General features: G+C 34.8%; 2 protein-coding genes across 11 annotated transcripts in view; one reads left to right on the top strand and one right to left on the bottom strand.

Moving 5' to 3' along the window:
• Positions 1 to 16275, bottom strand: part of kif1aa (kinesin family member 1Aa) — a 59749-nt gene extending 43474 nt beyond the window's left edge. For 5 of the 10 annotated variants that reach the window (XM_042725826.1, XM_042725827.1, XM_042725825.1 and 2 more), the window contains exons 1-6: positions 15964 to 16274; positions 13404 to 13571; positions 1773 to 1846; positions 1461 to 1640; positions 1082 to 1150; positions 643 to 821 (exon numbers count right to left, since the gene is read on the bottom strand). In XM_042725826.1, coding sequence (XP_042581760.1) covers positions 643 to 821; positions 1082 to 1150; positions 1461 to 1640; positions 1773 to 1846; positions 13404 to 13509 — 608 coding nt within the window. In that variant the 5' untranslated portion in view covers positions 13510 to 13571; positions 15964 to 16274. Of the gene's footprint in view, positions 1 to 642; positions 822 to 1081; positions 1151 to 1460; positions 1641 to 1772; positions 1847 to 13403; positions 13572 to 15963 lie in introns of all 10 variants that reach the window. The other 5 variants (XM_042725822.1, XM_042725823.1, XM_042725824.1 and 2 more) reach the window with 2 other exon arrangements.
• Positions 16276 to 19542: 3267 nt separating this feature from the next.
• On the top strand, positions 19543 to 27911 carry zgc:103559. The gene is made up of 11 exons (XM_042725820.1): positions 19543 to 19767; positions 21580 to 21731; positions 21951 to 22065; positions 23036 to 23182; positions 23371 to 23416; positions 23522 to 23615; positions 23745 to 23931; positions 25398 to 25536; positions 26476 to 26648; positions 26800 to 26832; positions 26908 to 27911. The coding sequence occupies exons 1-11, from the start codon at positions 19621 to 19623 to the stop codon at positions 27052 to 27054; spliced, it is 1380 nt and encodes a 459-aa protein (XP_042581754.1). The 5' UTR covers positions 19543 to 19620; the 3' UTR covers positions 27055 to 27911.
• Positions 27912 to 27965: the final 54 nt, after the last annotated feature.

Here is a 27965-nt window from a genome sequence, read left to right as displayed (position 1 = left end):
ATAGCAGTTTTGAGATTCTAGTTTGTGCTGGTCATGTCCTCAGACTCAGAAATGATTTGTTTCTATGACAACGCTCAAAATCCCCAAAACTCCATGTATGGCTTTGTTTTAGAAGACAGCAAATAATTTATTGACTACATTAATTCACCTCTATATGCTCTCTCTCTAAATGTTTAAAAACAAACATAATGCACTTGGGCCTTAACCTCAAATATGAGTTCAGGTTCCTGCCTATCTTAAGTTGTTTTTGTGGCAGAATCCATTTTGGTTTCATTGCATCATAACAGTCATATCAGAAAATTTGGAATATTCATACAATTCCAAAAAATTTTAAGTGGAAATTGTGATACAATTTTACAGTATTTTTTGATGAATAGAATGCTCAAAAGAACCTTGCTATTTAGAAATAATCTAAAATGCCTATACTGTCACTTTAATGTGTCTTGGATTAATAAAATATTAATTTATTTAAAAACAAATCTTTCTGACCAAAATTTTTGAACAGTAATGTACATGAATAGTTTTTACTTATTGGAAAATCATAATTACAGCAATACAGACATGGCATGAACACTCCATTACAATAGAATAGAATAGAATAGAATAGAATAGAATAGAATAGAATAGAATAGAATAGAATACCTAGCCTTATTCCCAGAGTCCATCAGGTCTTGAATGTCATTATATGATGTGACGGCGAGTTTGGACAGATCCTCTACATACGGGCCCAGTAATGGGTGCTCTCGCACGCGCAGATTTCCTTTGTTTTTTGGGTTCAGAAGATCTCGTACCCTTTCACAGTAAATCTCCATATAACTAACCTGAAAGGATGAAAATAATAGACTGTTAAAAGCAAAAAACATAATCTACTTGAGGATCAAAACTAAAAATCATATACAAAATGTATAACAATATTGCTAAAGTGTTAGTGACATGATCGTTTATTTATTTATTTATTTTTACTATAGGTAATTTATCGTAATAGCTGTGATAACAGGGCACAGACTCAAACACACCCTACATATAAGAGCAGCTGCTTTGGAATTAAGCTACACTCAGATTTGAAACAAAAAAATGTTACCTCCACAGAATAGGACATGTTGTTATCAGTATTGTTGTCATTAATTTTGGTAAAAAGGTCTTCACACAGCTGATGTTTAGGGTTGAAGGGAGAAGAGGAAAGAGAGAGACATAATAAAGAGAGATTAGTAAGTGAATAATCATTTTCTTACTGTGTGTACTAGTCAGCTTGGTGTTTGACTTGTCATTTAATTTTGTTTGAATTGATTTTGTTCACACTTCCTCTGAATACATTATCATTTTCCTGTTTATACAGCAATGCCAATGTGACAGGAGAGACAATATGTGCTTTAGACGTACAAAAAGGGCAATTTAACAGCTGAAAATTGGTTTATAAGCACTTAAATCGATATTTAGAAATGCTTATTCTTCTGTTTTACCAGTGGAATGATCCCCTGCTGGTCCTTTTCCTGTTTGCCCATCATGGTATAAGATTTACCGGCCCCAGTCTGGCCATAAGCAAAAATACAAACGTTGTAGCCCTCAAAGGCATGAAGTAACATTTCCTCTCCAATGTCTCTGAACACCTGCTGCTGGGAGGCATAGTTGATATCTTCTGGCTGTGGATAGATGAAGAAAAATATATACTGCATGATCTCTGAGCATTTAAGGGTATTACTGCTATCATGTTTTGTGTATTTCACTGCAAGAAATGCTGATTTTTGTTTCATTTCATTGAACTACTGACTTACAGTGGTATGTGACCAGTAGGAGTAATCAAAATTGAAGCTTTTGGTTTCTTTGGGTGCTTTAGGGTTGATGATGGCTGAAAGACAAGGAAAAGAATGGCAGAGAATGAATAAGGTTAATAAAACATGTCCGAGATCCTGAGTGGACATCTAATACTCTGTTGTCAGCCACTAAATGGCCGCCACACAGTCAATAAGTGCTGAGTCACTGTAGTTTGTCTAAATGGGTCCATGCGGATGTGCTCTAAAACCCTGCTGCTCTCACCAGCGCTTAATGAAAGTCAACAGAGACAGGCAGGAATCATACCAGACAGTAATTCAGTTCATTTGAAAATGAAAATGACCTATTGCAGGCATCGTCAGGAAGATTTGAGTCATCTGAACTTACATAGTCAAAGTAACTGCTATTTAGGTGCATAAACTAGTATAAAATGAGCTAGTATAATAGTATGAAACAGAAATGTTGATTGACTGTCTTTACAGTAGTTCAAAAAATAACACATTCTTATGATGGCAAAACTGAATTTTCAGCAGCCATCTCTGCAGTCTTTGGTGTCACATGATTCTTTAAAAATCATTCCAGTATGCTGATTTGATGCTCAAGGAACAGTTCTTATTAAAATTATCATCGATGCTGAAAACAGTTTTTGCTGCTTCATATTTTTATGAAAACCATAATACATTTTTTTTTCTCTGATTAATAGAAAGTTTGGAAGAACAACATTTGTATGTGTTTCCCAGCCATAAACATCCTTCACAAGTTTTTATTTCATACAATCCTTGAGTGAGATACAAGTAAACATGTTTAGTTTACTGTCCATCATGGAGGACTCAAGCATGAGACGCAACTCAGGCTCTAAACATCTCTCTGGACAATTTAATCAATAATTCATAATAAAGTAGAAGTGAATAAAATAAAGGTGGAGATGGACAAATACCGGAAGTACTGTCACAAGAGCGAGGTGAGCGGCCCTTTAAATATTTAAATACTGTGTTGTGATTGACAGGATTAAATGACTCGCTCTTCCTGAACTTCCTTTAGAAGCCCATTTTACCATCAAAGAGGTTTCTTTGCACCATACTCCACAAAAAAAAAAAAAAAAAAGTATATATATATATATATATATATATATATATATATATATATAAAAAAAAAAATATATATATATATATATATATATATATATATATATATAGCACATAGTATGTAAGCAGCACATAGTATGTAATTAACACAAACTAATACTCTGCACTTGAGAAAACTAGAACCATCCCAATAAAAATCTGGATTAAATGAATGCACAGCCATTATATAAGAGAAAATCATTGCCAAAAACACACTGCATCATGGAGGAAACAATTTAAATGGACTTGGATTGTGTGAAAACATGAAGGATAATTGCACAATTTTCATCTACCTAGAAAGCAAAAAAAAAAACACAGTCACTGAAATAATGTACCTGCATTTAAACTGTCTATAATCACTTCCTGATGCTTATTAGTAGTTCAGAGCATCATTATTCCGTCAGTCTTATTCACAGCAAGCCCACACGCCACCACAGATGCTATAGTCAGGAGTCTGACAGAACATACTGTCTCTGCTCTGAAATACAGCTCAGCTGCCATATGGTGGGATGTGCAAGACCAAAAGCCAAAACCACATAAAAATAGCCCTTTAAGTAAACTCTATTAAATATTCTTAATCAACCATGAAGCAAAAAGCCACAATAACCATGAAAAGGACATCTGAAGTACACATATTTTCAGTACATGCTTGAGCAACCATTAGTGGACTGAGAAATTGAATTTAGTCAAGCAGTCATGAGTAAAGCTTTTCTGAACACACACACACACACAGTGGTATTTTCACATGTACATAACTAACACAAACAGACAACAAACAAGCAATAAGATAAATGTGATGAATTACGTTTCCTTCAACAAACACAATGTGTTCTGACCTCAAAAAAGGGCGTTTCGTGAATGACCTTCAGAAAGTCAAAGGCTGAAAACGATTTTCTGCACTAAGCAAACACTTATCTTGGTTCTCCAGGGACAGTTGGTCAATGAACAGAATGCATCTGATTACATACTGTAGTTCATTGATCTATGCATTTCATTTTATATACGATGCAATAAGATCTAAATAGGGACATTGTCTAAAGTGATCATAAGCTTAAAATCCTACACTAGTGAAAAAATACTGTAATATGTACATACATATTTTTGTGTGTGTGACTCTGCTGCATCAACTGCTAATTTGGCCTTATTAATGATCCCATAAATGAGCTCTTAAGCTGTTAAATGATTGGTTCACCCAAAAAATGACAATTGTCGTTTACTCACCCTCATGTTGTTTCAAATTAAAACACATACTCAGGCAAAACACAGCAACTCACTGACTTAATGATCCATTGGAAGCAGTTAACAGCTAAATGAATAGGAAGATTATCTGTGAATGACTTGATTTTGAAACAAATTTCATTGAAACAAATGGATTTATTGTCTCAAAAAGCCAAGATTGTGGAATACTAGGGGCTGTCAAATGATTAATCGCGATTAATCGCATCCATAATAAAAGTTTGTGCTTACATACAGTAATATATGTGTGTGTGTGCTGTATATATTTATTATGCATATATAAATATATACACATGCATGTATATATTACATGTATATATCTAAGAAAAATATATTTGTATATAACTAAATTCTATATAAATATAAATACATGTAAATATTTGTAAAATATATACATATGTGTGTGTATTTACATATACATGATAAATATAGACAGTAAATATATGTACACAAAAGTGTGATTTGAGCACTTTTTTATTTTAATATTTTATCTCAATAGCCCTGCAATCTCACAAGAAATCGCTTCTGAACTTCATAGATGCAGCACCACAGCCTCAAGAGTTCAGATACAACATAAAACATATTTATGACTCTTTCTCTTTCTCTCTTTCACACACTCTCACTCACACACACGGAGCTGCCAAGTAACAGAAGGACATGTCATTGCATAATCCCTCCTGTAAATCCCTGTTCTACTTTTCATCTATTTCATTTAAGCAAAGCTTGAAAAGCCTGAATAAAATCAATTTATCTGCCAACTAAAGCACACATAGTACAACTGACCTCCAAAAATTATTAAATGCAATTAATCTAATAAAAGAAATGTCCTCTAAAAACAACCTAAAATATCCTAATTATTTGGTTTTCCCATTCATCTCTCATATAGCTCCAGTTTGAACCATCAAAACACATTTAAGCATATGAATCTGAATGTCACATAAATTAAGCAACAATATGCAGCTATGTTATACAATGCAGGAAGCCCAATTCTAAAATGGCTAACCACATTTAAAGAGCTGGAGTGAAATAATTCATTCATTCCCTAAAAGGGACAGACACTTTTACCCATGTCTATACATCTGTGTATAACTGCCTCTAGGGCAGTTCAGTACAGGCTAGTATATGAGTTATAATAATAGCACTGCATAGCCCAGGGGACATCATGCGTCATCGGTATAGAAGCACTGCCATGTAACATCTACTCTTGTTGCAAGTTGCAAAATGGTGTTTGTATGTGTACAGTACTGTATGTCTGCCAAATAGTCAGCTGTCTAAAGAAGGAGGAATGTTTTAAGAGACTAAAATGTTTCTAGGCAGCGGTTACATTTAAAAACTAATTTCTGTAATTTTACCTCAATAGATGTCAAACTAAAATGAGTTAATTTATCAGAAATACCTTTTTTTATTTAATATTTACTATAAAAATGAAACTGATATTTTTAAAGGTTTAATAGGTTTAGCATGCATGCCAATTCCTAAATTGTTTTGTTTATTTTTATATTATTTTACGTTATATTAATTTTTATAACATTTTTGGTGGCTGCAGATTTTTTATATATATATATATATATATATATATATATATATATATATATATATATATATATATATATATATATATACAGCAACAGCACTGATAAAAAGATGTCTGCATACTTCCGAGTCAATAAATAACTTTAATTCTTAATCACTGTTATAATATGAGAGTTAAGAACTGTAAGTTATTTAACTAAATTTCATGGTCTCCTACAGCAAAAAAAATAAAAGAAAAGAAAAAAAAAGTGGCAGCAGCTAAAAATTAAATATAAAACAATTCAATCAGGTAGAGCTTTAAGCGTAAAAATTTAATGGGTGTAGGCTACATGAAAAGTGGCAGCAGCTAATATTATTCAGTGTCTATTTCATTGCGCAGCAGGTTTTTCCACATAGTTTAACGCTCTTTTCACATAGGCTTATTAAATATTCTCTAATCAAGCGTGTTACATTTCTTAATTAGAGTAATGAAATTAACAACTGACTTGTACTCAGTCGACAGCAAGACGACAGAGGCTCGCAGAATGGAGGGGGAGAACCTGCACCAGCACCACTGACAGATGAAGAGGAGATGGTCAAGTAAAAGAATTTTAAAATCCAAAAGGAAAAAGAATAACTGTTGCTTTTGTATTTGTAGAAAATAAAGATGACCAAATTAATAATTTGTTTATTTAACAGCTGTGGTGGTGGTTATCTCTACTACCCCTCCATTTGGCATCCTTCCATTCCATACAGTAATCTGATTCATTTTCAGAAGGTGATGATTCATTTTCATCAATGCATCCAACCACACTGGAAATCCTGAAGAAAATTCTAATTATTGGGTTACTTCCAGAGGTTGCAGCAAGATGTTATCAAGTGAACATCATTTATCAGATTAGCCTCATTTAAACCGATTTCTACAACACTGACCAACAGTCCAGCGAAACTCCTCTTTTGATGGATTTGTGCCCAGGAAAAAATTCTCAAAAAGGAGTGTGAAAGTGACATACACTTTCCTTATCAGGTTCCATACAGCAGCCTTACTGATGTGCCCTATGGCAGACAAGTTTACATGTTTAGGTACAATGCACTTAAAATGCACTTAAATGTACTTAATTTCCCTAGGAAACAAGGCTAAATACCTTATATTACTTTTAATCTATACAAATCGCATCTTAAATGTGCTGTATGTAGGACTGACACTTAGTATTTGAACTAGGCATTGCAGTCCAAATGCAAAATATTGGAGAGGAGCTTTTTTTCACCCGGCCTCTCTTCCTCAGACTTGATGCACACGCAGGTTGCCAGATTGACTAAACCAATAGGAACGAGCACACTTGATGATAAATGTAATGAAATACAGTGTTTTCCACCAACTAGCAACTCAGGGTGCCGAAATACAATTGGGTAAACTGGCAGTGGGCGGGTTTCACAAACCAAAACAAACACCCAGAATGCACATTTTCAAATGAGAATAACTGACTGTAGCAATGTTTTTCAGATAAACATGTTAACTTAGCATGTTTCTTAAATATCTGCAAACATATTATGGTATTTATATGCTTGCATGAGTCAAAAACTTACATACAAAACCTTTAACGTAATAATTTTTATATATTTGTACTTGAAAAAAGACAAACATATATAGTGAGAAAATTTTTTTTGCAGCGTGAATGAATAAATGAGGTATTAAAACATCGCTTACACTTTAGTGGGGGGGGGGGTGGCTGGAAGAAACTCTGGGTTTACCGATGAAAACCTGCTCCCATTCAGGTTAGGTTCATAGATTAAGTTACCACGGTGACTGACTCTGAGTATAAGGCCATGTCCACACGTACAGGGGTATTTTTAGAAACTGAGTTTTTCCTTCTTCCATTTTTAAAAAATTCTCTGTCCACATGAAAACGCAAACGCACGCTATGACGTACTGTCAAGAATCTCAACCGTTAAAACCATGTTGGCCAATCAGAAGCCTGAAAAAGTTTCCAGTAGGCAGAGATAACAGCGCTGTCTCCGACGTCACAAGCCAAAAACGGCAGTTTCGGTGTCTAGATGATAACACTGCAACCAGAGTTTTCGAAAATCTTCACCCTATTAGGCATTTCAAAAATGTTCAGTTTCAGTGACCTGGTGCTGCATTGCATGTGAACGAATGGCCAAACCACGTAGAAAAAGCTGCAGCTTTAAAAATAACCACGTTCGTGTGGACAGGCCCTATGTAACCTCTCTTTTGAAAACGGGCTTGACTTACCCTGCTTTCTCGGGTATGACAAACCTCCCATTCTAAAATGGAAAACCCCATGAGTTTCCCTCATTTCAGGGTTAACATACTCAGAGTAGTCACTTTCACAACAATTTATTTATTTATTTATTTGTTTGTTGGTTGAGTTGAAAGGAGTAGGCCTACACACAGTTTTTAATCAAATAAAATTTTAACCATATATAGTATATGTATGTTTGTGCATGTCTATGATAAACACACACCAATTCTTAATGCTTCAGTTTGTTTTCTTGTTTTATTGTAATGCAAGAGTATTCAACAATTGACATTAAGCTGCTTAAATGGGATTTATGTGACAGTCACTTTGGTAGCGCTGATTGTAAGTGTTCTGTTGCTAGGAGCCAAGCAGGTCACATTCTGGAAACTGTGATGGATTCGGAGTCCACTAACCAATCAAACCAATCAGTGCTAATGATGCTAACCTTGAGATGCCACTGCTTGATTTATTCATAGCAGTCAGGGTGTCTGATTTCATGCTTCTGATCTGTTATATTCCAGCATGAATTAGGTTGTTAAACACTTTTAATATATAAAGAGGTCAGTCGTTGATAATGGTCTTACACTGTGAATACCAAAAAACCTCTTTCCTCTCCTCTCATCCTCTCTCCTTTCCTCTGCTCTCAATAATGGCAATGATTCACATCCACCCTTCTCAGCAACGGTTACATCAGCGTCATGACTGAAGCGGTAAATGCACAAACCTAATAAGGAGAAGGATTTTTAATCACTTTTAATGCCCAGAGGAGGACATGGCGACTGCAGACGTTTATGTGAGTGCAGTGAGATGGAGCTTTTGGGCTGCCGGGTTTTAAGTTTCATTGAGTATGAATATCTGTAACAGTCTGAAACTAGTGTGTACACCAATTAAAGGTCAATCAAAAGGTCATGGTAAATGGTGACCGTATAATAAAAAACTCTTTTCTATTAAAGCTAGTTGACTATATTAATTTTTTTTTAGGGAGTTGAATATGTAATTTTCCATTATAGCAAGATGACTACTCTTCATTTTTCCATTACAGCCTGATCATGCATCAGACTTAAACTGATCAGACTAATCTTAATAAAAACTGCCAAAGAAGGTGAAGACCACTTCACCAAATGCATTAAAATACCTTCAAGAGAGGTATGGTCTGGTATCTTCCACACTGTTGTTTAAAATGGTTTCACACTCATAGTTTTGTTGTCTGAGACAAATTTCAGGCAAAATCATAAAATATTTATCTTTTTGTAGAGAAAATCAGTAGTCATTGATCAGTTAGTGTGACATTTTAACTGATAGTGTTTGTTTTGTTTTGTTGATCATAAATTGTCTCTTTTTGTAGGGAATTTTTTTATTTTTTTAGTTTGCTTATGTTTGTTTTGCTTTGTGTTTTTTTTGTGTTTTGTTTTTCTTTGTTTTTTTTCTTTGCGTTTTATTTTTTATTTTTTGTTTAGTTTTTCTTAGCGTTTTGTTTAATTTAGTTTTTCTTTGTGTTTTGTTTCGTTTTGTTTTTCTTTGCGTTTAGTTTAGTTTCGCTTCACTTTACTTTGTTGATTGTGAAATAATTCTCTTGCTGTAAGAAAGAAAATGCATTTTGCATCACAGTCATGCCGTTCAGCTGCTCCTTTGTGCTGTCAACAGGACGATTGGGACCAATGTCTTGCCTGAAATGTGTATTGCACATTTTGAAATAAAAGATCACTGATGTTACTATAAAAATAGCACAGCTTTAGCTTAATCAATCTGGATTCTGTTAAAAACTGAAGACTCCATTTCCACACACACCAGTCTCAGTCAATAAAGAGAAGGGGATTCTGGGAGTAATGTGATCAAGGGAGCATCATTTAGCATATTGATCAACATGGCAATCGGATTCTCTTAAACTCTTAGCTAAAGTCTCTCCATTCTCATAATCACACAGTTTCATCAAATGGATAATTTAGTATCTCTTCTAAATGGACATATACCACATGCATAATTACCACAGTATCACTGAAAACATCACACAGAATTTACAGCAGCACTGAAACCAATGAAACCCCATGTCAGTAAATCCTTTTTGCTGTTAGAAACCATTAGACAGAATCTTACATTAGTTTTCTCACAGGAACCAGAGCTAAAATCTTCTGTGGCTTGGTAATGGGACAATTTCCAACGAAAAGGAAACTCTTTTATAAGAACTTAGAGGCCTGTGTGAGCAGCCCAATGGTGCCTCAGTGATAGCAGGGTGGCTTAAACCAGCCAGAGCTGTCAATCACTCAGCTTTCCACCATTCTACGGCTTTGTGGGAACACGGCTATTGACCCATCTCAAGCTGGCAGCGGTGACAAAGCAGCCAGCGTGGAGCACAAAAGATACTCTCTGGGCTCAGACTCCCACTAACAACCAGTTATTTACACCCTCAGATTGAGACTGGGACTGGCTTCTTTCCAAATTACTGCTGACTAGAAAGGCCTTTTTCATGACATCATCAACCCTCTTGCCGTACACCAAGTCTACTTTTCAAAGGACAGCAATCTACAAAACAATTCAGAAAGATGTGTTTGTATGTGTGTTTATACATATAAGCACAGTTTTAGCTTCTGCAATAATAGTAAAGTGCCTTACAAAATGCATTCACAAAGACATAACTCTACATAAACAACAAAATAAAGTCAAACATGTTAATTAATAGAATGTTTCTCACATTAGATTTTGAATAGATTTCTACCATTACGCCACTCCACTGGGCCTTTATACGGATTGGCTTAAGCAGCCTGGCGATTGTGTTGAGGACTTTGAAAGGATTTCTTTGAGTGGACTCTGAATAGACACAGGCAAGCCACACAGGCTGTCTGTGCAGGTAATCTTGCATTTCAAATGAATGCTATGCTTTAGGATGGCTTACAGCATTGCTGTGCTGAGACAATATGCCACAAAGGTGGTCAGGTTAGAGGCTTAGATGATGGGGAACAGATGAAACAGCTGTTATGATTTAGAATCCAATTAAAAAACAAGGATTTGAAGGTAATTATTAAAAAAACTAGCACACATCATGAAAAAAAAAAAAAACAACTTCAAGCAGATACTAAAGAATAACCCTCACTTATAAGAGAGTTGATTGAGACAAAATCATCTAGCAAACTGGAATGTACTCATTAAACATCTTTCAAGATCTTATTTAAAATTTCTTATGCAATATTAATCAAAGTTGTTTTAATCAGCCACTGCCAGCTCTGTATCTGAATGTACCTCAACTGTTCAAACTTTGCAATGTGTCAAGAATGTGTTAATGTCTGCAAGTATGCCAGAATTAATCTGTAATGGAGTAATGTTGAATATTTTTATGACCGGGTGAAAAGTGAACTTAATGTCATATGCAAAAAATGTCAAATAGACCAGCCCGTACTCATTAGCATTCACAGATGTAGGTTTACACACATATTTGTATGTTTGGATTTGTGCTGAAACATACAAATGATTAGGCATACTGACAATATGGAAAAAAGGTAACACCGCATTTTACAATATCCTTTGTACACTTGTTATTTGTTACTTACTGTAATATAATGATAACCATAAATGTAGTATAATTACAAGAAACTAACCCTAAACCAAACCCTAACCTAAGCACATGTAAATTAATATTACTCAGTATTTAATTAAATAATTGCACTGTATCAAGGACATTCTCGCTCTTTATATATGCATATCAGTGTGTGCCTACATAATAAAAATGTTATTGGCAGTGACAATTTTAGTTATAATATACTATTATATAGATATTTTTCCATTACTATTTGAGTTAATGGCAGATTTGATTTTAAACATATTGTTGGAGCAGTGACTTTCATCTCTAACTATTAAAGATCTGACAGAAGGCTGACTTGCACAATCCATTTACAATGACAGTAAGTGTTTCTACTGCTTTTGATGGCTCATTTCTCAATTGTTCAAGGTTCACAGTCTTCGTCACCCATTAAAACAAAAGAACTGAGTGTATTAGGCTTTTATCCTCGCTGTTATCAGTCTAGAACAATGTCATATTTCCATTATGCACCACTAGCTCGGTGCCCTTACAACAAAAATATCTTGTGCAACATAGCTTACAGATTAAATGCATCTCCTTCGTAAAACCCTTGGCCTAACCTGCACAACAATACCGAGGTGTAATATTACATCTGCTATCATCAGGACAGTTTTGTACATGCACTTTGTTTTTACAAACAAACAAATGGCACACTGCTTTTTAGTAAAATTTATTTTGACCCATTCTAGTTTTTGACTCAAAAATTGATGTAAATATCAACACTATCAAAAACTACCTCAGGTACAAAGATGATGGTGGACACATTGTTTTTCTCGAGCAACACAAGGTGGAAGGGAGGAAGCTAAATTAGGCCAAACTCTAAATATTTCACAAGCTCTCATCCATTATTGACCAATGGCTTCGCCCAGCCAGGCACATTAGAAATCAAATCTCTCTCCAGTCATCCATCAGTTCCCTCCATTCTTCGAGCACATTCACATCTTTAGAACCAAGAAATTGTCTGCTGCATGATGACATTATTGAAAAATTGAGTACTGCAATATCCTAATTCCAATTAAAAAAAATAAAAATAAATCATAATATGTTTAGAGCACATTATAGGATAAAAAGGAAAAAAATAATAATAAAGTAGTGACGAGGGCGTGTTTAATCACTTTTTTTTTCTTACAATATTTCTACAGTTAATTTTTTCAAAGTCTTGGCTACAAAAACAATTACTGTCCAAGGAAAAGTACTTAAACACTCGCTGACCTTTTGGCAAATCCAGTAGGACATGTTTTCAAGCTATAGCCTATCAACCTTACTCCATAATATAATTATATAAAAATCTAAAACAGTTCATTTAAATTTTAATCCTGTTTTTTTGATCAAATAAATGCAGCCTTGGCGAGCATAAGAGACTATTTTAGAGACCCAAACTTTGGAACAGTAGTGTAAAAGTAAACCTTACATTAAGAAAGTACACACTTTTCAACAATTAATGAAACAGATTAAAAAAAATGTTCAAAACTAATCTCCAAATCAAAATTTATAATTGTAACGTAAACCTTTTGTGACAGCTTGCCCCAAGCTGACAACCTTTCAGTTGTGATAAGTTCATTGCAACATCTCTCTATTTTTTCTCTACTTTAATAACTCTCAATTTCTTTAGCCACATTAGATTAATGACTGATTAAGAAATTAATGTCGGATTAGATTTACTGGTGAGCTTATTCGCCCCCAGTTCACTGATCAGTTAACAGTCATCCCACATCATCTCAAAAAGGCTGCCCTTATGAAATCCGTGCAAATGAAGTCAAACACTCAGACAGGGCCCATAAAAACACAACACACGCCTGTGAAAACAATATTAAGACACACAGTAAAAGTCATGCTCTATAAACTGGAGTGTTTTGAGTATTCTTAGTGATTGAACAGCTGGATGTTCCGGATGGAAAAATCGGGGCTCAGGTGCAGTTGGGTACTTACTGGTTGTGTTTCCTGACATCTGGATGATGCACTTGGACTCTTTACTCATCTCACGAGAGTTGAAGGGACGGACTCTCACCGCCACCTTCACCGAGGCCCCTGCCATGGTGCCTCTGTGTGTGTGTGTGCTGAAAGCACTGCTTTAAATGTCCAGATCACTGCTCACACCTGCAAAGAGAGAAATGTAACATCATGACACCGATTTCATCAAACATAAAACTGGAAGATCTATATCTTTATCTATTATATTTAAACATGTTATGTTATTGTATTTACATTTATAATGTATTACAGTTATGTTATTAAATATATACATTATATTAATTACATAGGAAAAGCTGCTTACTAATTGACTGAGACATATTGATCAATGCACAAAATATGAATGTATAATAAATTAACAGTAAAATCTATATTCCTTCATCTATGTGCAGCACTTCTGAAAAAAAGAGAGGATATTACTCCTTTAGTAGCTCCATTACTATATATGAGCAGAGAGATATTGATTTAGACGTTCTCGATTGGAAATTAAATTACACCTGCTTTCGGGAAGGCTGTAAATCTTAGCTGCCTATCACCATAGCAACTATGAGTACAATTTCTTGTGTATCTATAAAGAAATGGCATGATGGGATGACAGGCTGACAAGCAAAAACATGATTTCAGTGGTGACTTACGATGAGGTTAAATAATAAATCTAAAAATGTTCAATATTTCGATGTTCATATCAAACAGGAAGACTGTGTTTATATGACCTCACCGTAAAAGGATCATGCACGGTCAGCTACAGATATAGAGAGATACTCAGCCCGGCAGCAACAAAAGAATTGCACGGCTGGCTAAATGTCAGTACGCTCCCTAGGATTACAATAACAGATAACAGAGCTGGCTGCCAGTCCAGCTCAGACTCCTAGTCGGACCAAAATGAAGGTACAATGAATGTGTCATGCAGGGAAGATTTATGACCTATAAGCCTCAATCTCATTGTCAACGAGTTCTGCTTCTGTATATAAGTGTGTTTGCTTCAGTAACTAAGAGGTTTATTTGAATAAACGTAAAAGAGCTCATATAGTGATCTCATGTGAGCTGCATTCTGCGTTTTTCAATTAGACTAACATCACGCTGAGTCACATTCTGGTGTGACGGAGCGAGTATAGTCTCTCATTTGCATAGACTACTTGACATGAACCTCAAAGGCAGCATGTCAGTTTACAAAGAAGTCAGAAAGCTGCAGTTTTTATTGGTGTTGAGTTGATGAAGTGAAAACTACAAAATTGATTATATAATACATGTATTGTGACCGGCATGTTGATTAATCAATCTATTCATGTCCATTATAAACAATTTCTGATTAACCTAATTAAATATTGTTATGTAACCTAAAAAAATGTACTTCATGTGGTAATACATTAATTGAATTGGTTGGATTCAAGGTTGAAAATAAAGTCTTTCTTAATTGTTACACCAATGACAGTATTTTTAAGAGTCAGATCAAAGTAGAAAAAAGGGATCAAGTAGATTTAAAGGGTCAGTAAAACAAACAAGGAGATATTTTGAAGAAACAAATCGTGGCTGGTAGCCATTGATTTCCATTGCATTTTCCCTACTATGGAAGTCAATGGCTACCAGCCACTGTTAGGTTACCAACATTCTTCAAAATATCTTCTTTTGTGTTCCACACACACACAGGAAAGAAATTCGTACAGGTTTGGAAGTACATTAGGGTGAGTAAATGATGATAAAAATTTCATTTTGGGGTGAATTGTGCCTTTAAAGCACTGCTTTTCTTGATCTGATCCTTGAAAATTACTATCACTGGTGTAACAATTAAGTAAGACTTGTTAAATAACATTTTTGACTTGAATATAATCAGATAGTTTAGACATTATCACATGAAATAGGTTTGAAACAATTTGAGGGTGAGTAAATGAAGAACTGTCATTTTTGGGTGAACGATGCCTTTAAGGTAATATTTTGCAGTGTCATAAATCCATAATTGGATTTTTTTTGTCGTCAGTCATTGTGCTCTAAAGTGTCAACAAATCTATATAAATCATTCATTTGCATGACATCATATGTAGAATATAGTGCTTTTAGAGCACAGTGGGAATCATACGCAATTTCATATGCGTGTTGCCAGTAGTCACTATATTTTCCCAACTCACTACCATATAAAATTTTTTTTTTAAAAACCTATAAATGATCATTCTTTCTCTGTTCTCTGGTAAATTCTGGAATCGTGATTCATAAGCTCTATCCTGAAGACATTACTACGTGGCTGCGACCCTGAGACGATGAATGACAGTGCATTTATCTCACCCGCACTTAAAAATATGTACACAAGGACAGAGGGCCATTTATGACAAACAACATCTGTTCCAATACTCAATTAAAAAACACTTCTCTGTCATAATAATAATGTCTGGATTTGTTGACAGGCTCTAAATGGCCGCACCCCACGGCAGTCCCACCCTGGTGACCCAACACCAAATAAACAGACAGAGCCTCATTAATACTGCATTGTCCTCTAGAACATGCTAACAATGAAAAAAACTCTTACCTTTACAATGGTGATCCGCTGATGATCTCTGCTATTGACTCTACAGATCAGCTCCCACTACTGCCTCTTGTGCTGGCTTCTCTTTTTTCAGCTCTTCCTCTGATATGTTGAAAACAGTCTGCTTTTTCCTTGTTTAACAGAGGATCCTTTATTTGTTCCAGCGAGGTGTAGCTGGATCCCCGGCGAGGCCTGCTTGTACGGAGGAAGGCTTCTTGGAGGAGAGATCTTTGAGTGCCCTGTAATGTAGAAGCCAAAATGGTTCTGCTAGCTGCCTAGAGCAGTGATGCTGAGACTGACTGAACCAGTGACATCATCACTGAGGAAGGCAGGAGCATCAATGCAGTAAAGAGGAAGAGAGCGAGAGGGGGAGGAGAGAGGGTGGGGGGGTGAGGGGGAAGGGGATTAGATTCCCCGCGGAGCACGGTACACACACACACACACACTCTCACGCACAAACATGGCTCTACATGACATGAGATTCAGCGGCTAATGCTGAACTCCATGTGTGTGGTATGTCAAAAGAAACAAATTAAAATGTACAGTAGTATGATTTTTGAGACAAAATTATATTTAAAATTTAGAAGAATTCATCTGAAAATCTTTTTTAGTATATGCATTTTCTGAAGTAAGGAAGTGAATAAGACACTAAAAAAGATTCATTCTGAAATTAAATAATCACATTTATGTATCTTTATGAAATATGCATTACAGAATAAAATTAGTCTATGCTGGGTTTTATAACAGCTATATAGAAGGTTTAAATTTTGTCTCAAATTGTACATGATGAAAAAGGGCTAAAAGACAGATTATGATGATGATGATGATTACATCGACTTCTAAGCTTTAACATTTCATCAGTGGTTATGCTAAAGTTAATTTCTTAAGGTTAAAATTTTGTCTTAAATTCTTGATGATAAAAAAAACTTAATTTTTATGCAAGTTTGGGGTAATTGAAAGACAATTTTATTATTATTATTATTATTATTATTATTATTACATTGACTTCTAAGCTTTGGCATTCCATCCATGCTTATGATAAAGAACAATTTGATTATTATTATTAATACTCATTATTTATACTATTATTTCTTAAGGTTAAAATTTTGTCTTAAATTCTTGATGATAAATAAAACTTAAGGTTAAAAAAGGTTTAAATCTTAATTTTTTATGGGTAATTGAAAGACCATTCATAATTATTATTATTATTATTATTATTATTATTATTATTACTTCTAAGCATTAATGTTCCATCAATACTTATGCAACAATGAATGAATGAACGGACGGACGGACAGAAAGATTGATATTCAAGTAAAAATAGTTTTACTGTAAATATAATTGTCAGAAACGGTGGTTCTCCAGGGTTGCTTATAAGTTAAAATATTTCAGTTTTTTTAAACTTTGTTTTTTCTAAAAATTAAATGAACTGCATAGAACTATAAATAGTATCTGACCTCATTTTGGCCTTTCCTTTGAGCTATCTGTAAAGAAAAATCAGCTTTCCAGTGGGATTACTCTCAATTCACAAACTATTAGAGCAAATTGGACTGTGCTCTCCTCACAAATCCAGTAAACCCATGTAACACATTCATAAAGGAAGCTTTTCCCACTGACATTAATCCACCTCTATTCTTCTGACTCAGCCTCTGTTTGCATTTTCTAAAATCAGGAAATGAATTAGACTAAAAGGAAATGACACAGTAAAGAAATATATCTCATTATGAAATCAGGATTAAGTATGCCATTAGCATATCTTTATAAAATTTGCATTACTGAAAAAAATTTGTCTATGTTGGGATTCTAATAACCTGATAAGTTATTTAAGAGTACAAATCAATAATTAAGGTAATATTAACTGAAATATTAGAGAATTAAAGACAAAGTGATTTTGAAAGAGTTAAGGATAACCAAGCAGGCATGAATAGCTTGGAATATCTTTTAAAGAGGTTATTATGCATGCGATTCAAAAGCTTTTTATTTAGGGTCTCTAGATTCTATGTGACACTGCATACGTCAGAAAGAAAACAGACCAGCACATCAGTCTCTCTGAATGCTGTAATGATGATACAGTGTTTGTGAGCAGTTCAAAGCAATTGTTTGTTCTGTCCATATACAATAGAGGGAAGGGAGACAGACCATCCATGACACATCCAGAACATACCATGGCAGAATTCACTTGGGATTCACCCAAATCCGATACAAAACAATAGTTTCTAATGTCCATCTAATGAGCTGGTCACTGACATCGTCTGGAACTTCATTTTGTATTGTCTGTTTCTCTCCCTTTTCATTCTGTCATCTTTTGCTTGTCTTACTCCTCCTAACACCTAATTAAAAAATAAATAAAAAATTTGTATATCCACTGTACATCTACTCATAATCAAAAACAAAAAATGTATTAAGTAATAAATTAATTTAAACAAGTATATTAATACATAAATCTGAGTCATAATATGTATCATTTATAATTAATATACTTTTTGTAAAATTAAATATTTTTATGATCATTAGGATTTTTATTTATTTTAGACATTATTTGACAATTAAACACTGACACCCCATTGTCATACTGTCATGTCAAAATATATTCTCATTACCATAATGAATATATGTGAACCCAGAAAACAACAGACTAAAAAACAAAACTGCCAAGTAATTAATAATAAATGATAAGTGTATTTGCTGTATTGATTTTTTTCTTCTGATTGTTATTCAGAGTTTTTTTCTGAATGAGGCTAAGTGCTAAGACTGAATGTTTTTTTTTTCTTCTTTTTTTTCATTCATTTATTGTCTTTATACAACCATTTCTCTCATTTTTCTTTTGATTTTGAATGGAAATGGGACATTTCTTTGATTTGCTCTAGGATATGTCTCACAGCAAGCCCGAGCAACCACAGCATTCATTTAGACACAATGCCAGTCTGAGCAGTCCCTTGTGGCTGCTTTTCTCTCCTTCTGTCTCTTTCTCCTTCCCAACCCTTCCTGTTCCTCTGTCTCAGCTCAGCAGAGCAATGCTTTGAATAATTTATCCAGCTAAAGGGGTGCTGGTGTGGGCCTGACGCCTGATACAGTCTTAAAGGGACAAGCTTAAAGACTAGAAATTATGATACAGGATAATGCAACCTGGTGTCCACAATAGTAGTACAAAAACATATCTAATCTTACTACCACACAATATTAAGCTGTATTTTCAGTATGAGTGATTGATTCTATCCGCTTGCGTCACACATCACTGCTTCCGGGTCCAAACACTCTATCAGATGCCACAAGAAAACAACATTTGGTACTAATATACACTCAGAATGTGATATAATACTACCAAAAAATAGTTAAAATATTTGTCTAGGACGCCGTGAGCATGGAGACCTTAGTTTAATGTGTAATATGAATAAATAGTGCTCATAAAGGTTACTGGGGTGGTATTCTCAAATGAAACAAGAGGCTTGGACCCGTCATGCTTGTTATTTAACACACTTCTAAAAAGAATTTACTTTTTATTAACAGTCTAAATGCTACAGGTCAAAGAACTTTTATCTTCCCGCTGACACCCACGTAAAGATCAATGAGGGAGGTACATTGACCTTAGAATGAAAGCTTTTGCTGCCAGGACAGTGAAAGACAGAAGCTCATATAGGCTACATAAGGTACATTGCAGACATGGAGCCAGGATCAGTTGTCAGCGCTGTGCGGAGCCAGAGGGTTTTGTGTGGAGAGGAAATTCGACCTGCAGTTATCATAATAAAGGAAGGAAAGATTCATAGCATTCTGCCTGATTCAGAAGCTTCAGCGCACACAGCTGGAAAGGTGAGCTAGACTATGAGAGTGAGACATTCGCCACCTGCTGGAGACCACAAACACAGCAGTCCTCAGGTTTAACCATAACTCCTATATAGACTGAAATGATTGTAGAAAATGTTGTCAATTTCAATCAGCAAAATATTAACATTTTATATTGTGACAATTTCACATTTTTATAGAATATTTATGAAATATGTATAGCCTACAAATACAGTATATTTGATAGGGACACGTAGATAAGTCAGTAGTTTGGCAAGCTGTTCCTTCAAACACCTTCTTCAGTACCTTCTTAATTTAGAACAGTTTATAGGAATTTTGTTCTTCAAACTATAATACACTAATTAAACTAGCTAATCTAATAAATAGTGTGTAAAAATGTGGATTCAGTAAAATTACACTGCCATTAAAGAAAGGGTAAGTTATATTATTAAGGTAGATATTAACCAAAAGGTTGAATTATGCTCTCATAACAAAGGTATTTTTTCATAATTGTATAAATTACAATAGATGTTGGTACCTTTTATATTTTTGCTGTTTAATGATTTTTGTTTCATAATTATTTAAATTTAGCTCAAAAAAAAAAGCTGTTAAAATGTTGTTGTTTTTGCAGTTTCCACTATGACAACCAGTACAAAGTAAACAAATATCTATAATTATCAATGTGTGTTCAATTAACTGTAATGTTACCTTGCACGATCACACTTTATTTTAAGGTCCATTTCTCAGCTATTAACAAACCATTAACTATGACTTTTGCCTCAAAAAACTCCTAATTTGCTGCTTATTAATAGTCTGTAGTTGTTAAGTTTAGGTATTGGGTAAGATTAGGGATGTAGAATATGGTCATGCAGAATATGTGCTTTATAAGTACTAATAAACAGCCAATATGTTATTAATAAGCATGCTAATAAAAAAATTATTAGTAGTGAGAATTGGTCCTTATACTAAAGTGTTACCCTTAGCATTATTATTAACCTGGCAACCAGGCAAGTCACTTAAATGGATACTCCACCCCAAATTGAAAATTTTGTCATTAATCACTTACCCTCATGTTGTTCCAAACCTGTAAAAGCTTTGTTCATCTTCGGAACACAATTTAAGATACAAGGATGTGCTGTTTTCTTTCAAATCAAAGCTAAATACATGCAGAAACAGTGCATCCTTGTGACGCAGCAGAAGAGCATACGCAGCATACGGTGATATGGAGAGACACAGAGGAGACTGTTGACAAAGGAATTGTTTAATAAAGTCGTTATTTTTGTTTTCTTCACTTACAAAAAGTGTTCTCGTCGCTTCATAACGTTACGGTTGAATCACTGATGGCTGTTGGAATATTGTGACGATGTCTTTCATACTTTTCTGGACCTTGACACTGTTATTTATTTTGTGGTGTTTTGTTTAGTCACAGGTCTGGAGTTTTTTCATCCAAAATATCTTAAATTGTGTTCTGAAGACGAATGAAGCTTTTACGGGTTTGGAACGACATGGGGGTAAGTGATTAATGACAAAATTTTCATTTTGGGATGGAGTAACCCTTTAATAACAAGTTCTTATTTTCAACAACAGCTTGGCAGGAAAATTTAAATCTCCTGGATGCTTTATTCAAAAAAATTTACATCCCTAACAAAAAATTTTCATAATTTATTTTAGGTTTTGGTAAGATTTCACTGTTTTAAATGCATTAATTACAATATTTGTTGGTCAGTAGATTAGGTTTGATATTTATTTTTAACATTTCCCTATTTGCATCCCTAACAACCTAATTTAACCTCAAAAATGTTTCATTCCTTTACTAACTAGACTGCATCTTACTAACAGGTAGTGGATGTGGGGAACAGTCTGATAATGCCAGGTATTGTGGACTGTCATGTTCATGTTAATGAACCCGGCCGTACCTCCTGGGAAGGGTACTGGACTGCCACACAAGCAGCTGCTGCTGGAGGAGTCACCACAATTGTTGACATGCCTCTGTGAGTATAGACTTTCAAATTAACATTCAATAATAAGGACTAAACTGACTTTTCAGTTATAATGGATGGAAGATCTGGAGAAGTCTAGGAGTTATAAAAAAATAAAAAATAAAAAGTTACAATTCTGCCAGTCTCCCTCACTCCCTTGGATACGGTTTAGAAATAATATGATTGATAAATAACATAAAACTGACACGATGGTTAATTCATGGCACACAGAAACAGCATCCCGCCAACTACAACTCTAAGAAACTTTCATGAGAAGCTGCGTGCTGCTACGGGACAGTGTTTTGTAGACACAGCATTTTGGGGAGGAGTCATCCCTGGAAACAAGGTACTTACAAACTGTACATACTGCACAAACTACAAAATACATTTCAGTTACAGTCTGTTGTTTAACCTTCTAATTTTCAAGTATTGTCACTCAATATTGGGAATGCATCTACATCTAAAGGTAGATATTAACCAAAAGTTTGAACCATACTTTTATAACAAAGGTATTTTCTCATAAATGTATGAATTACAATAGTCATTGTTAAAACTTTTATATTTTTTCGCTTTTTTGAATGAATCTGTTGAGTAAATGATACCATAATTCACTCCAAAGTCATCAGTTGCATTAAGATAAGTATATGACACTTCATAGAAACTAGGTCACACTACACAGATTCATACAAAATTTTGCACACTTTTTTAAAAGTTTGCAAAGTACGTACTTCTTCAAAAGAAGTATCTATTCAAAGTGTATGTGATTTCCTGCGGCTCAGTGGTAGAGCATTGTGTTAGCAGTGCGAATGGTTGTGGGTTCGATTCCCAGGGAACACATGTTAGGTAAAAAAATGTTAGCCTGAATGCACTGTAAGTTGCTTTGGATAAAAGTGTCTGCTAAATGCATTAATGTAAATGATTTCGAACGCAGCCATCAACTTGTTTTGTTCTGGAATAAAACTGCATTTTTGAAAATAATCAGTTGGGTAAATGATTCAATGATTTACTCCAAAAGACATCAGCTGTCTCCAAATAAGCATTCTCCATACTTCATTCATACTGCACACATACACAATACTGTATAACATACTTTTTAACAGTTACAAAGTACTTATTCAAAAGAAGCAAGTTAATTTACTGTAGACGCAGCTATCTACTGGTTTGCTCCTTAAATGAATAAGCATTTTTGAAGGCATCAGTTAAGTAAGTAATTCACAGATTCACTCCAACTACTGGTGTAAAAATGTGTTGCCGAAATAACAATAAATAACAATATTTTCTTTGTTTGTCTGCCTGCCCATGTGTGTCCATCTCAGCTGGAGCTGAGGCCGATGGTTCAGGCTGGTGTTGCTGGATTTAAGTGCTTTCTGATTCACAGTGGAGTAGATGAGTTTCCTCATGTGAGTGACACGGATCTGCATTCAGCTATGAAACAGCTCCAGGGAACAGGCAGCGTTCTGCTGGTAAGCTGTCTCATTTTCTGCTTGCCCCAATCATTTCAATCTGATTTCATGAAACATTTCTGCCATAATGAATACCTGGTAAAATTGTCAATGAGAAAAAATGCATCTGGTCAGACATAATTTATTATTAGGCGTAATTACGGAAATATAATTATGGAACTTAAATTAATGAAACCTATTTGGTTTAGTTTCATGCGGAGCGAGAAGTCAAGCATGCAGCTGCTGAGAAAGGGGGTATGAGACTCATCATTTCATGTAAATTTAATTTCAATTCTACTTGAAATCAGGAACCTGTATAATTTTTAAAATGGAAAATCCTGCTTTACTCCTCTTGCTCAGATCCACATGAGTATTCCACCTTCCTGAGGTCAAGGCCGGACATTATGGAGCTTGAGGCCATCCGTACCGTCACTCAGCTCTGCTTACAATATCAGTATGTTATGATGAGACCATTTAGAGTGAAGTCCTCAACTTTTGATTATCTAATAGTTGCTTCTGCACACTATGGGTAGCCAGTCAAGATGGTTGGTGAGAAGTCAGCATTTTCTGTTCTTATTATCAGAGTAAGATGCCACATTGTGCATCTGTCATCAGCCCAGCCTCTGGAGCTCATCAGGGCAGCGAGAAAGGCTGGAGCTCCTCTGACTGTAGAGACCACCCATCACTACCTCAACCTGTGTGCAGAGAACATTCCAGCACGTGCAACTCAGTTTAAATGCTGCCCCCCGATACGAGACACAGCCAACCGGGTATCAGTAACATGCATTACAGACAATGAAACAGATTCAGGTTGACAGAAAAAGCTGATCAACATAAGCTGGTCTTAATCATTTATCTGTAAAATTTACACTGAAACTTGTTAAAGTAATTGTTAACATCAAAATTAATTACTTTCTTCTGTGGAACACTACATTTTGAAGAATACACAGGTCATTTTCCCCATGCAATTACAACTGATGAGGACTGGAGCTTTCAAGCATCAAAAAGGATGTTAAACCACCACCATAAAAGTGACTCATGCACTCTATTTCAGGTTTTCTGGAGTCATACAATATACCTTTGTGAAAGGAACAAACTAAAATTTACTGATATTCTTTGCCTCCAGTCTCATTTGACCTCTTGAAACCATATCTTGTTTGTGAATTAATTTTGACAATTTCTGTGAATTGGTTCAACAGATTCATTGGCTAGGTTCAGACTGCAAGCACATCAGATTTTTTCCATGCAGACTGTCTGCATTATTAATTGCAAGTGATCAAATCAGATTTGTGTGTTCACACATAACCATTTATCTGTATAGGTTGCTTTGGTTATGATGCAAGTGAACCCAGATTTTTTATGAGGCTTTCAAAACTGATGCAGGAATAAAATGAAAGTGCATCATCTTGATCTCCAAATATGCGCCCTGGAGAGTTGCGGTGTAGAACTTCTCTGTCGCACAAGAAAAAGGTGACAGTATGCCTCCTTTCGAATATAGTATGAACACTTTTGCCATTTCCTTCATCGATTTTGATGTTATCATTGTGTGTCAGGTTAAGAGTGATGCAAAAAAACATGTAAGATCTGATTTGAACAGTCAGAGTGTCCAGACTGAGACACGTCTGTAAAAATCAGATTTGAATTACTGTACATTTCAACACCTTCACACATGGTTTGAATTAGATTAGGAAAAAATAAATGATGTGATTGATTTTTTTTTTTTTTTTTTTTTTTTTTTTTTTTTTGCTGTACTTTCAAAAACCCATCTGGATAATATCTGGATATGCAAATAATCTGATTTTTGCTGCCAGTCTGAACAAGGCCTATGAAAAGAGAGTCAAAAAAGAATGATTCATTCATAAATTGGACATCACTTATTCTCTAACAAATTTCCACAAAGTTATCATATGTCTGTAAAATAATTTCAATACAGAACACAAGACATGTGGACTTTATTTACTTAGATAATTTAATACTTTGATTATGGTGCTTTTGGATCCATTCTGAAGCTTGAAGGCTCCCCATTACTTTAAAAAGTGTTCAAAAATTCTTAATTTCTCTTTTTGTGTTCCACAGAAGAAAGTCAGTCAGTCAGCTTTGGACCATAAAAATTACAGAATTTACATTTTGCGTGAACAAGTCTCTTTTGATTGCCCTATGAACTTCCACAAACCCTAATTACAGTGCATTCTAACCATAATCTGTTATAGTCAAACTATAATCTGTTTCTTTTTAGGAGCTCCTATGGTCTGCACTCAAAGCTGGTGATATTGATATGGTTGTGTCAGATCATTCACCATGCACACCTGACCTTAAGTGTTTAGACAGTGGTGATTTCACACAGGCATGGGGAGGGATCTCTTCCCTGCAGTTTGGTAGGCTGTCAATGTACTTGATATATGCTCATGCACTCATATGATGGCCAAAGTCCTTTGTGAGGCAAACAGTGGCCCACCAACAATTTAACAGATCAGAATAATGATTAACTAAAACAAAAAAAAAAAACTCACGTTCAGGGATCAAGATTGGACCCATGCTTCAAAAAAAAAATATCTACACTTGTACGAATAAAGTATATCAACTTGCATTTAACATGGATTTCTGCCTCAACCGGTCATAAAATTCAACGAGAACAAAAGACAAACACAGTATGATGAAAACATATAACACACAAACCAGGATGTTCCACAGCACTACTAGCAACATTGTTCCAACAAATGAAACCAAAGCTGTTTGCAAAAGATTTACAAGGCTGACGAGAACGACAAAGCACACACACATCAACATCTCAACCTAACCATCATGATTTGGAGCTACTTTACTAAATCAGGGTCTGGACTGTTAGTAATCATTGATAGAAAGCTGACGCTGAAGTTAATCAGGACATTTTGCACAGGAATGAAAGGCCATTTGTCTTCATCATTGGGTGATGCAACAGGACAAAGACCCAAAGATCAGACGTAAATAAACAACAAAATGGGTTCAGCAGAAGAAAATAGGCCTTTTGATTGACGCTGAAGAACAGTGAGGAATAGTGCAGGTTTCATCAGTAATTACAGTACTTGTATAGGTTATTGCTTCCAAAAAAAAATGTCCACTTACTTTTTCCACCTTGTGAATTAAACTGTGAATTTTTGGCTATTATTAAATTTTCAAATTTTATGGTCAAATGAACTTGCGCAGAAATGTATGGTATCGCAAGTTAAATGACCAAATGCAAAAGTGTTCCTCTTTTATTTTGAGTAAGCAAAGACCTGAGACACATTTCATATGGCGTTACTAAAATTGTCATTCATCTCACTGTTTACCAACAGGTTTATCTTTGTTCTGGACATCAGCTTCTAAAAGAGGGTTTTCATTTTTTGATGCAGTAAGGCTCTTGTGTAAAGAGCCTGCTCAACTATGTCGCCTTGACGACCAAAAAGGGAGTCTCATTCCAGGTCACGATGCAGACTTAGTCATTTGGGATCCAGAAAAAGAGTTTACGGTGAGAAAGACAGGGATTCACTCAAGCGGGTTGAGATGAGAGGCTCTAAATGACTCACAGAAAGATGGAGCATAATTGATGCTCTATAAATATAAATACACTGAAAGCTTTTTGGAGCCTGCAAGTGAATGCATATCATTTCATTTCCTAGGTGAACAAAGGCAACATACATCACAAAAACAAGGTAGGTTAAATTTTACTCAGTGTAACTGTTTATGTGAAAGAAATTGTTTCTTTTTCAATTTTTCTTTCTTTTTAGTTAACACCGTACCTTGGTCTTGCTCTGCGAGGGAAGGTGAAGGCCACTATAGTCCGAGGGAAGGTGGTTTACAGTCATGGCTCTTTCAGTTCTCAGCCTCTTGGGAAGCCTCTCTTTATTAACCACAAGACACCGTCCCCTTTGTAAACTAAGCACATAAAGCACATTACATTATCTCACCTTATTCTTCACTGTTAGGATGTGCTACGGTAAAAATGGTGCTGTGTGGCATGTCATTTTAGAGTACAATTTATTTAATTGATTGTGCAGTATTGTGGTATATTCAAAAATGCATTTGGTAACACTTTGCACAAACACTGCAAACAAACAGTAACTACTACTAAAACAGAAATAACCTAATACTTAATCTTAATGGGACAGTCTATCCAAAAAAAGAACATTCTGTCATAATTGACTTCTTATGGCATTTCAAAGCTGTATGACTTTCTTTCTTCTGTGGAAGTTATTTTGAAGAACAGAAGAGTTCTAATTGACTTTGATTCCCATTGTATTTTTTGTCCATATAATGAATCCAAACATTCTTTAAAATACTGTCTTAAAGTATGAAAAATATGTCATGGAGCTTTTGGAACTTGTTATTAAGCTGATATTCTGATTAAATTTGGTATATAATTTGTAAATGTACATAAATGTTACACATATTTTTGATCCAATTAAAATCTCTTAGACCCCTCCCCCCAAATTACAGCATTTACACAATAGGATTTTATGCATTAAAATATGAATGTGATGAATTTTTTGACGTTTTCATTCAATCATTTAATTTTATTTTGTTAATTAATAATGAATACTGTTAACATACAATGTTGTTGATGACCAAAATGTTTAAATGTAGGTTTCTTCAGGTAATAATAGATGTTATGAATGTTTAACTTCAAAGCAAAACTGTGAATTTCAGAGTTTGCTTTGAATTTTTAGAATTCATTTAATGGTTTACATGTAAAATACATTATCAATAAAGAATTTTGAAATTCTTTAACTGATATTTGTGGTTTACTTGTTTTTATGAGCAGACATTGTCAAAGTGTTACTCACAC

Source organism: Cyprinus carpio, chromosome B6 (assembly GCF_018340385.1).
Source record: "Cyprinus carpio isolate SPL01 chromosome B6, ASM1834038v1, whole genome shotgun sequence".
NCBI classification, from domain to species: domain Eukaryota; kingdom Metazoa; phylum Chordata; class Actinopteri; order Cypriniformes; family Cyprinidae; genus Cyprinus; species Cyprinus carpio.
This window is presented reverse-complemented; position numbering and strand designations above follow the sequence as displayed.

Excerpts from the sequence above, each read along its gene's own strand:
- zgc:103559 (XM_042725820.1), top strand. The coding sequence starts at position 19,621 with ATGGAGCCAGGATCAGTTGTCAGCGCTGTGCGGAGCCAGAGGGTTTTG. Across the intron at positions 21,732-21,950 it reads ACAATTGTTGACATGCCTCT|AAACAGCATCCCGCCAACTA; the intron begins GTGAGTATAGAC and ends CATGGCACACAG. Across the intron at positions 26,649-26,799 it reads ATCCAGAAAAAGAGTTTACG|GTGAACAAAGGCAACATACA; the intron begins GTGAGAAAGACA and ends TTCATTTCCTAG.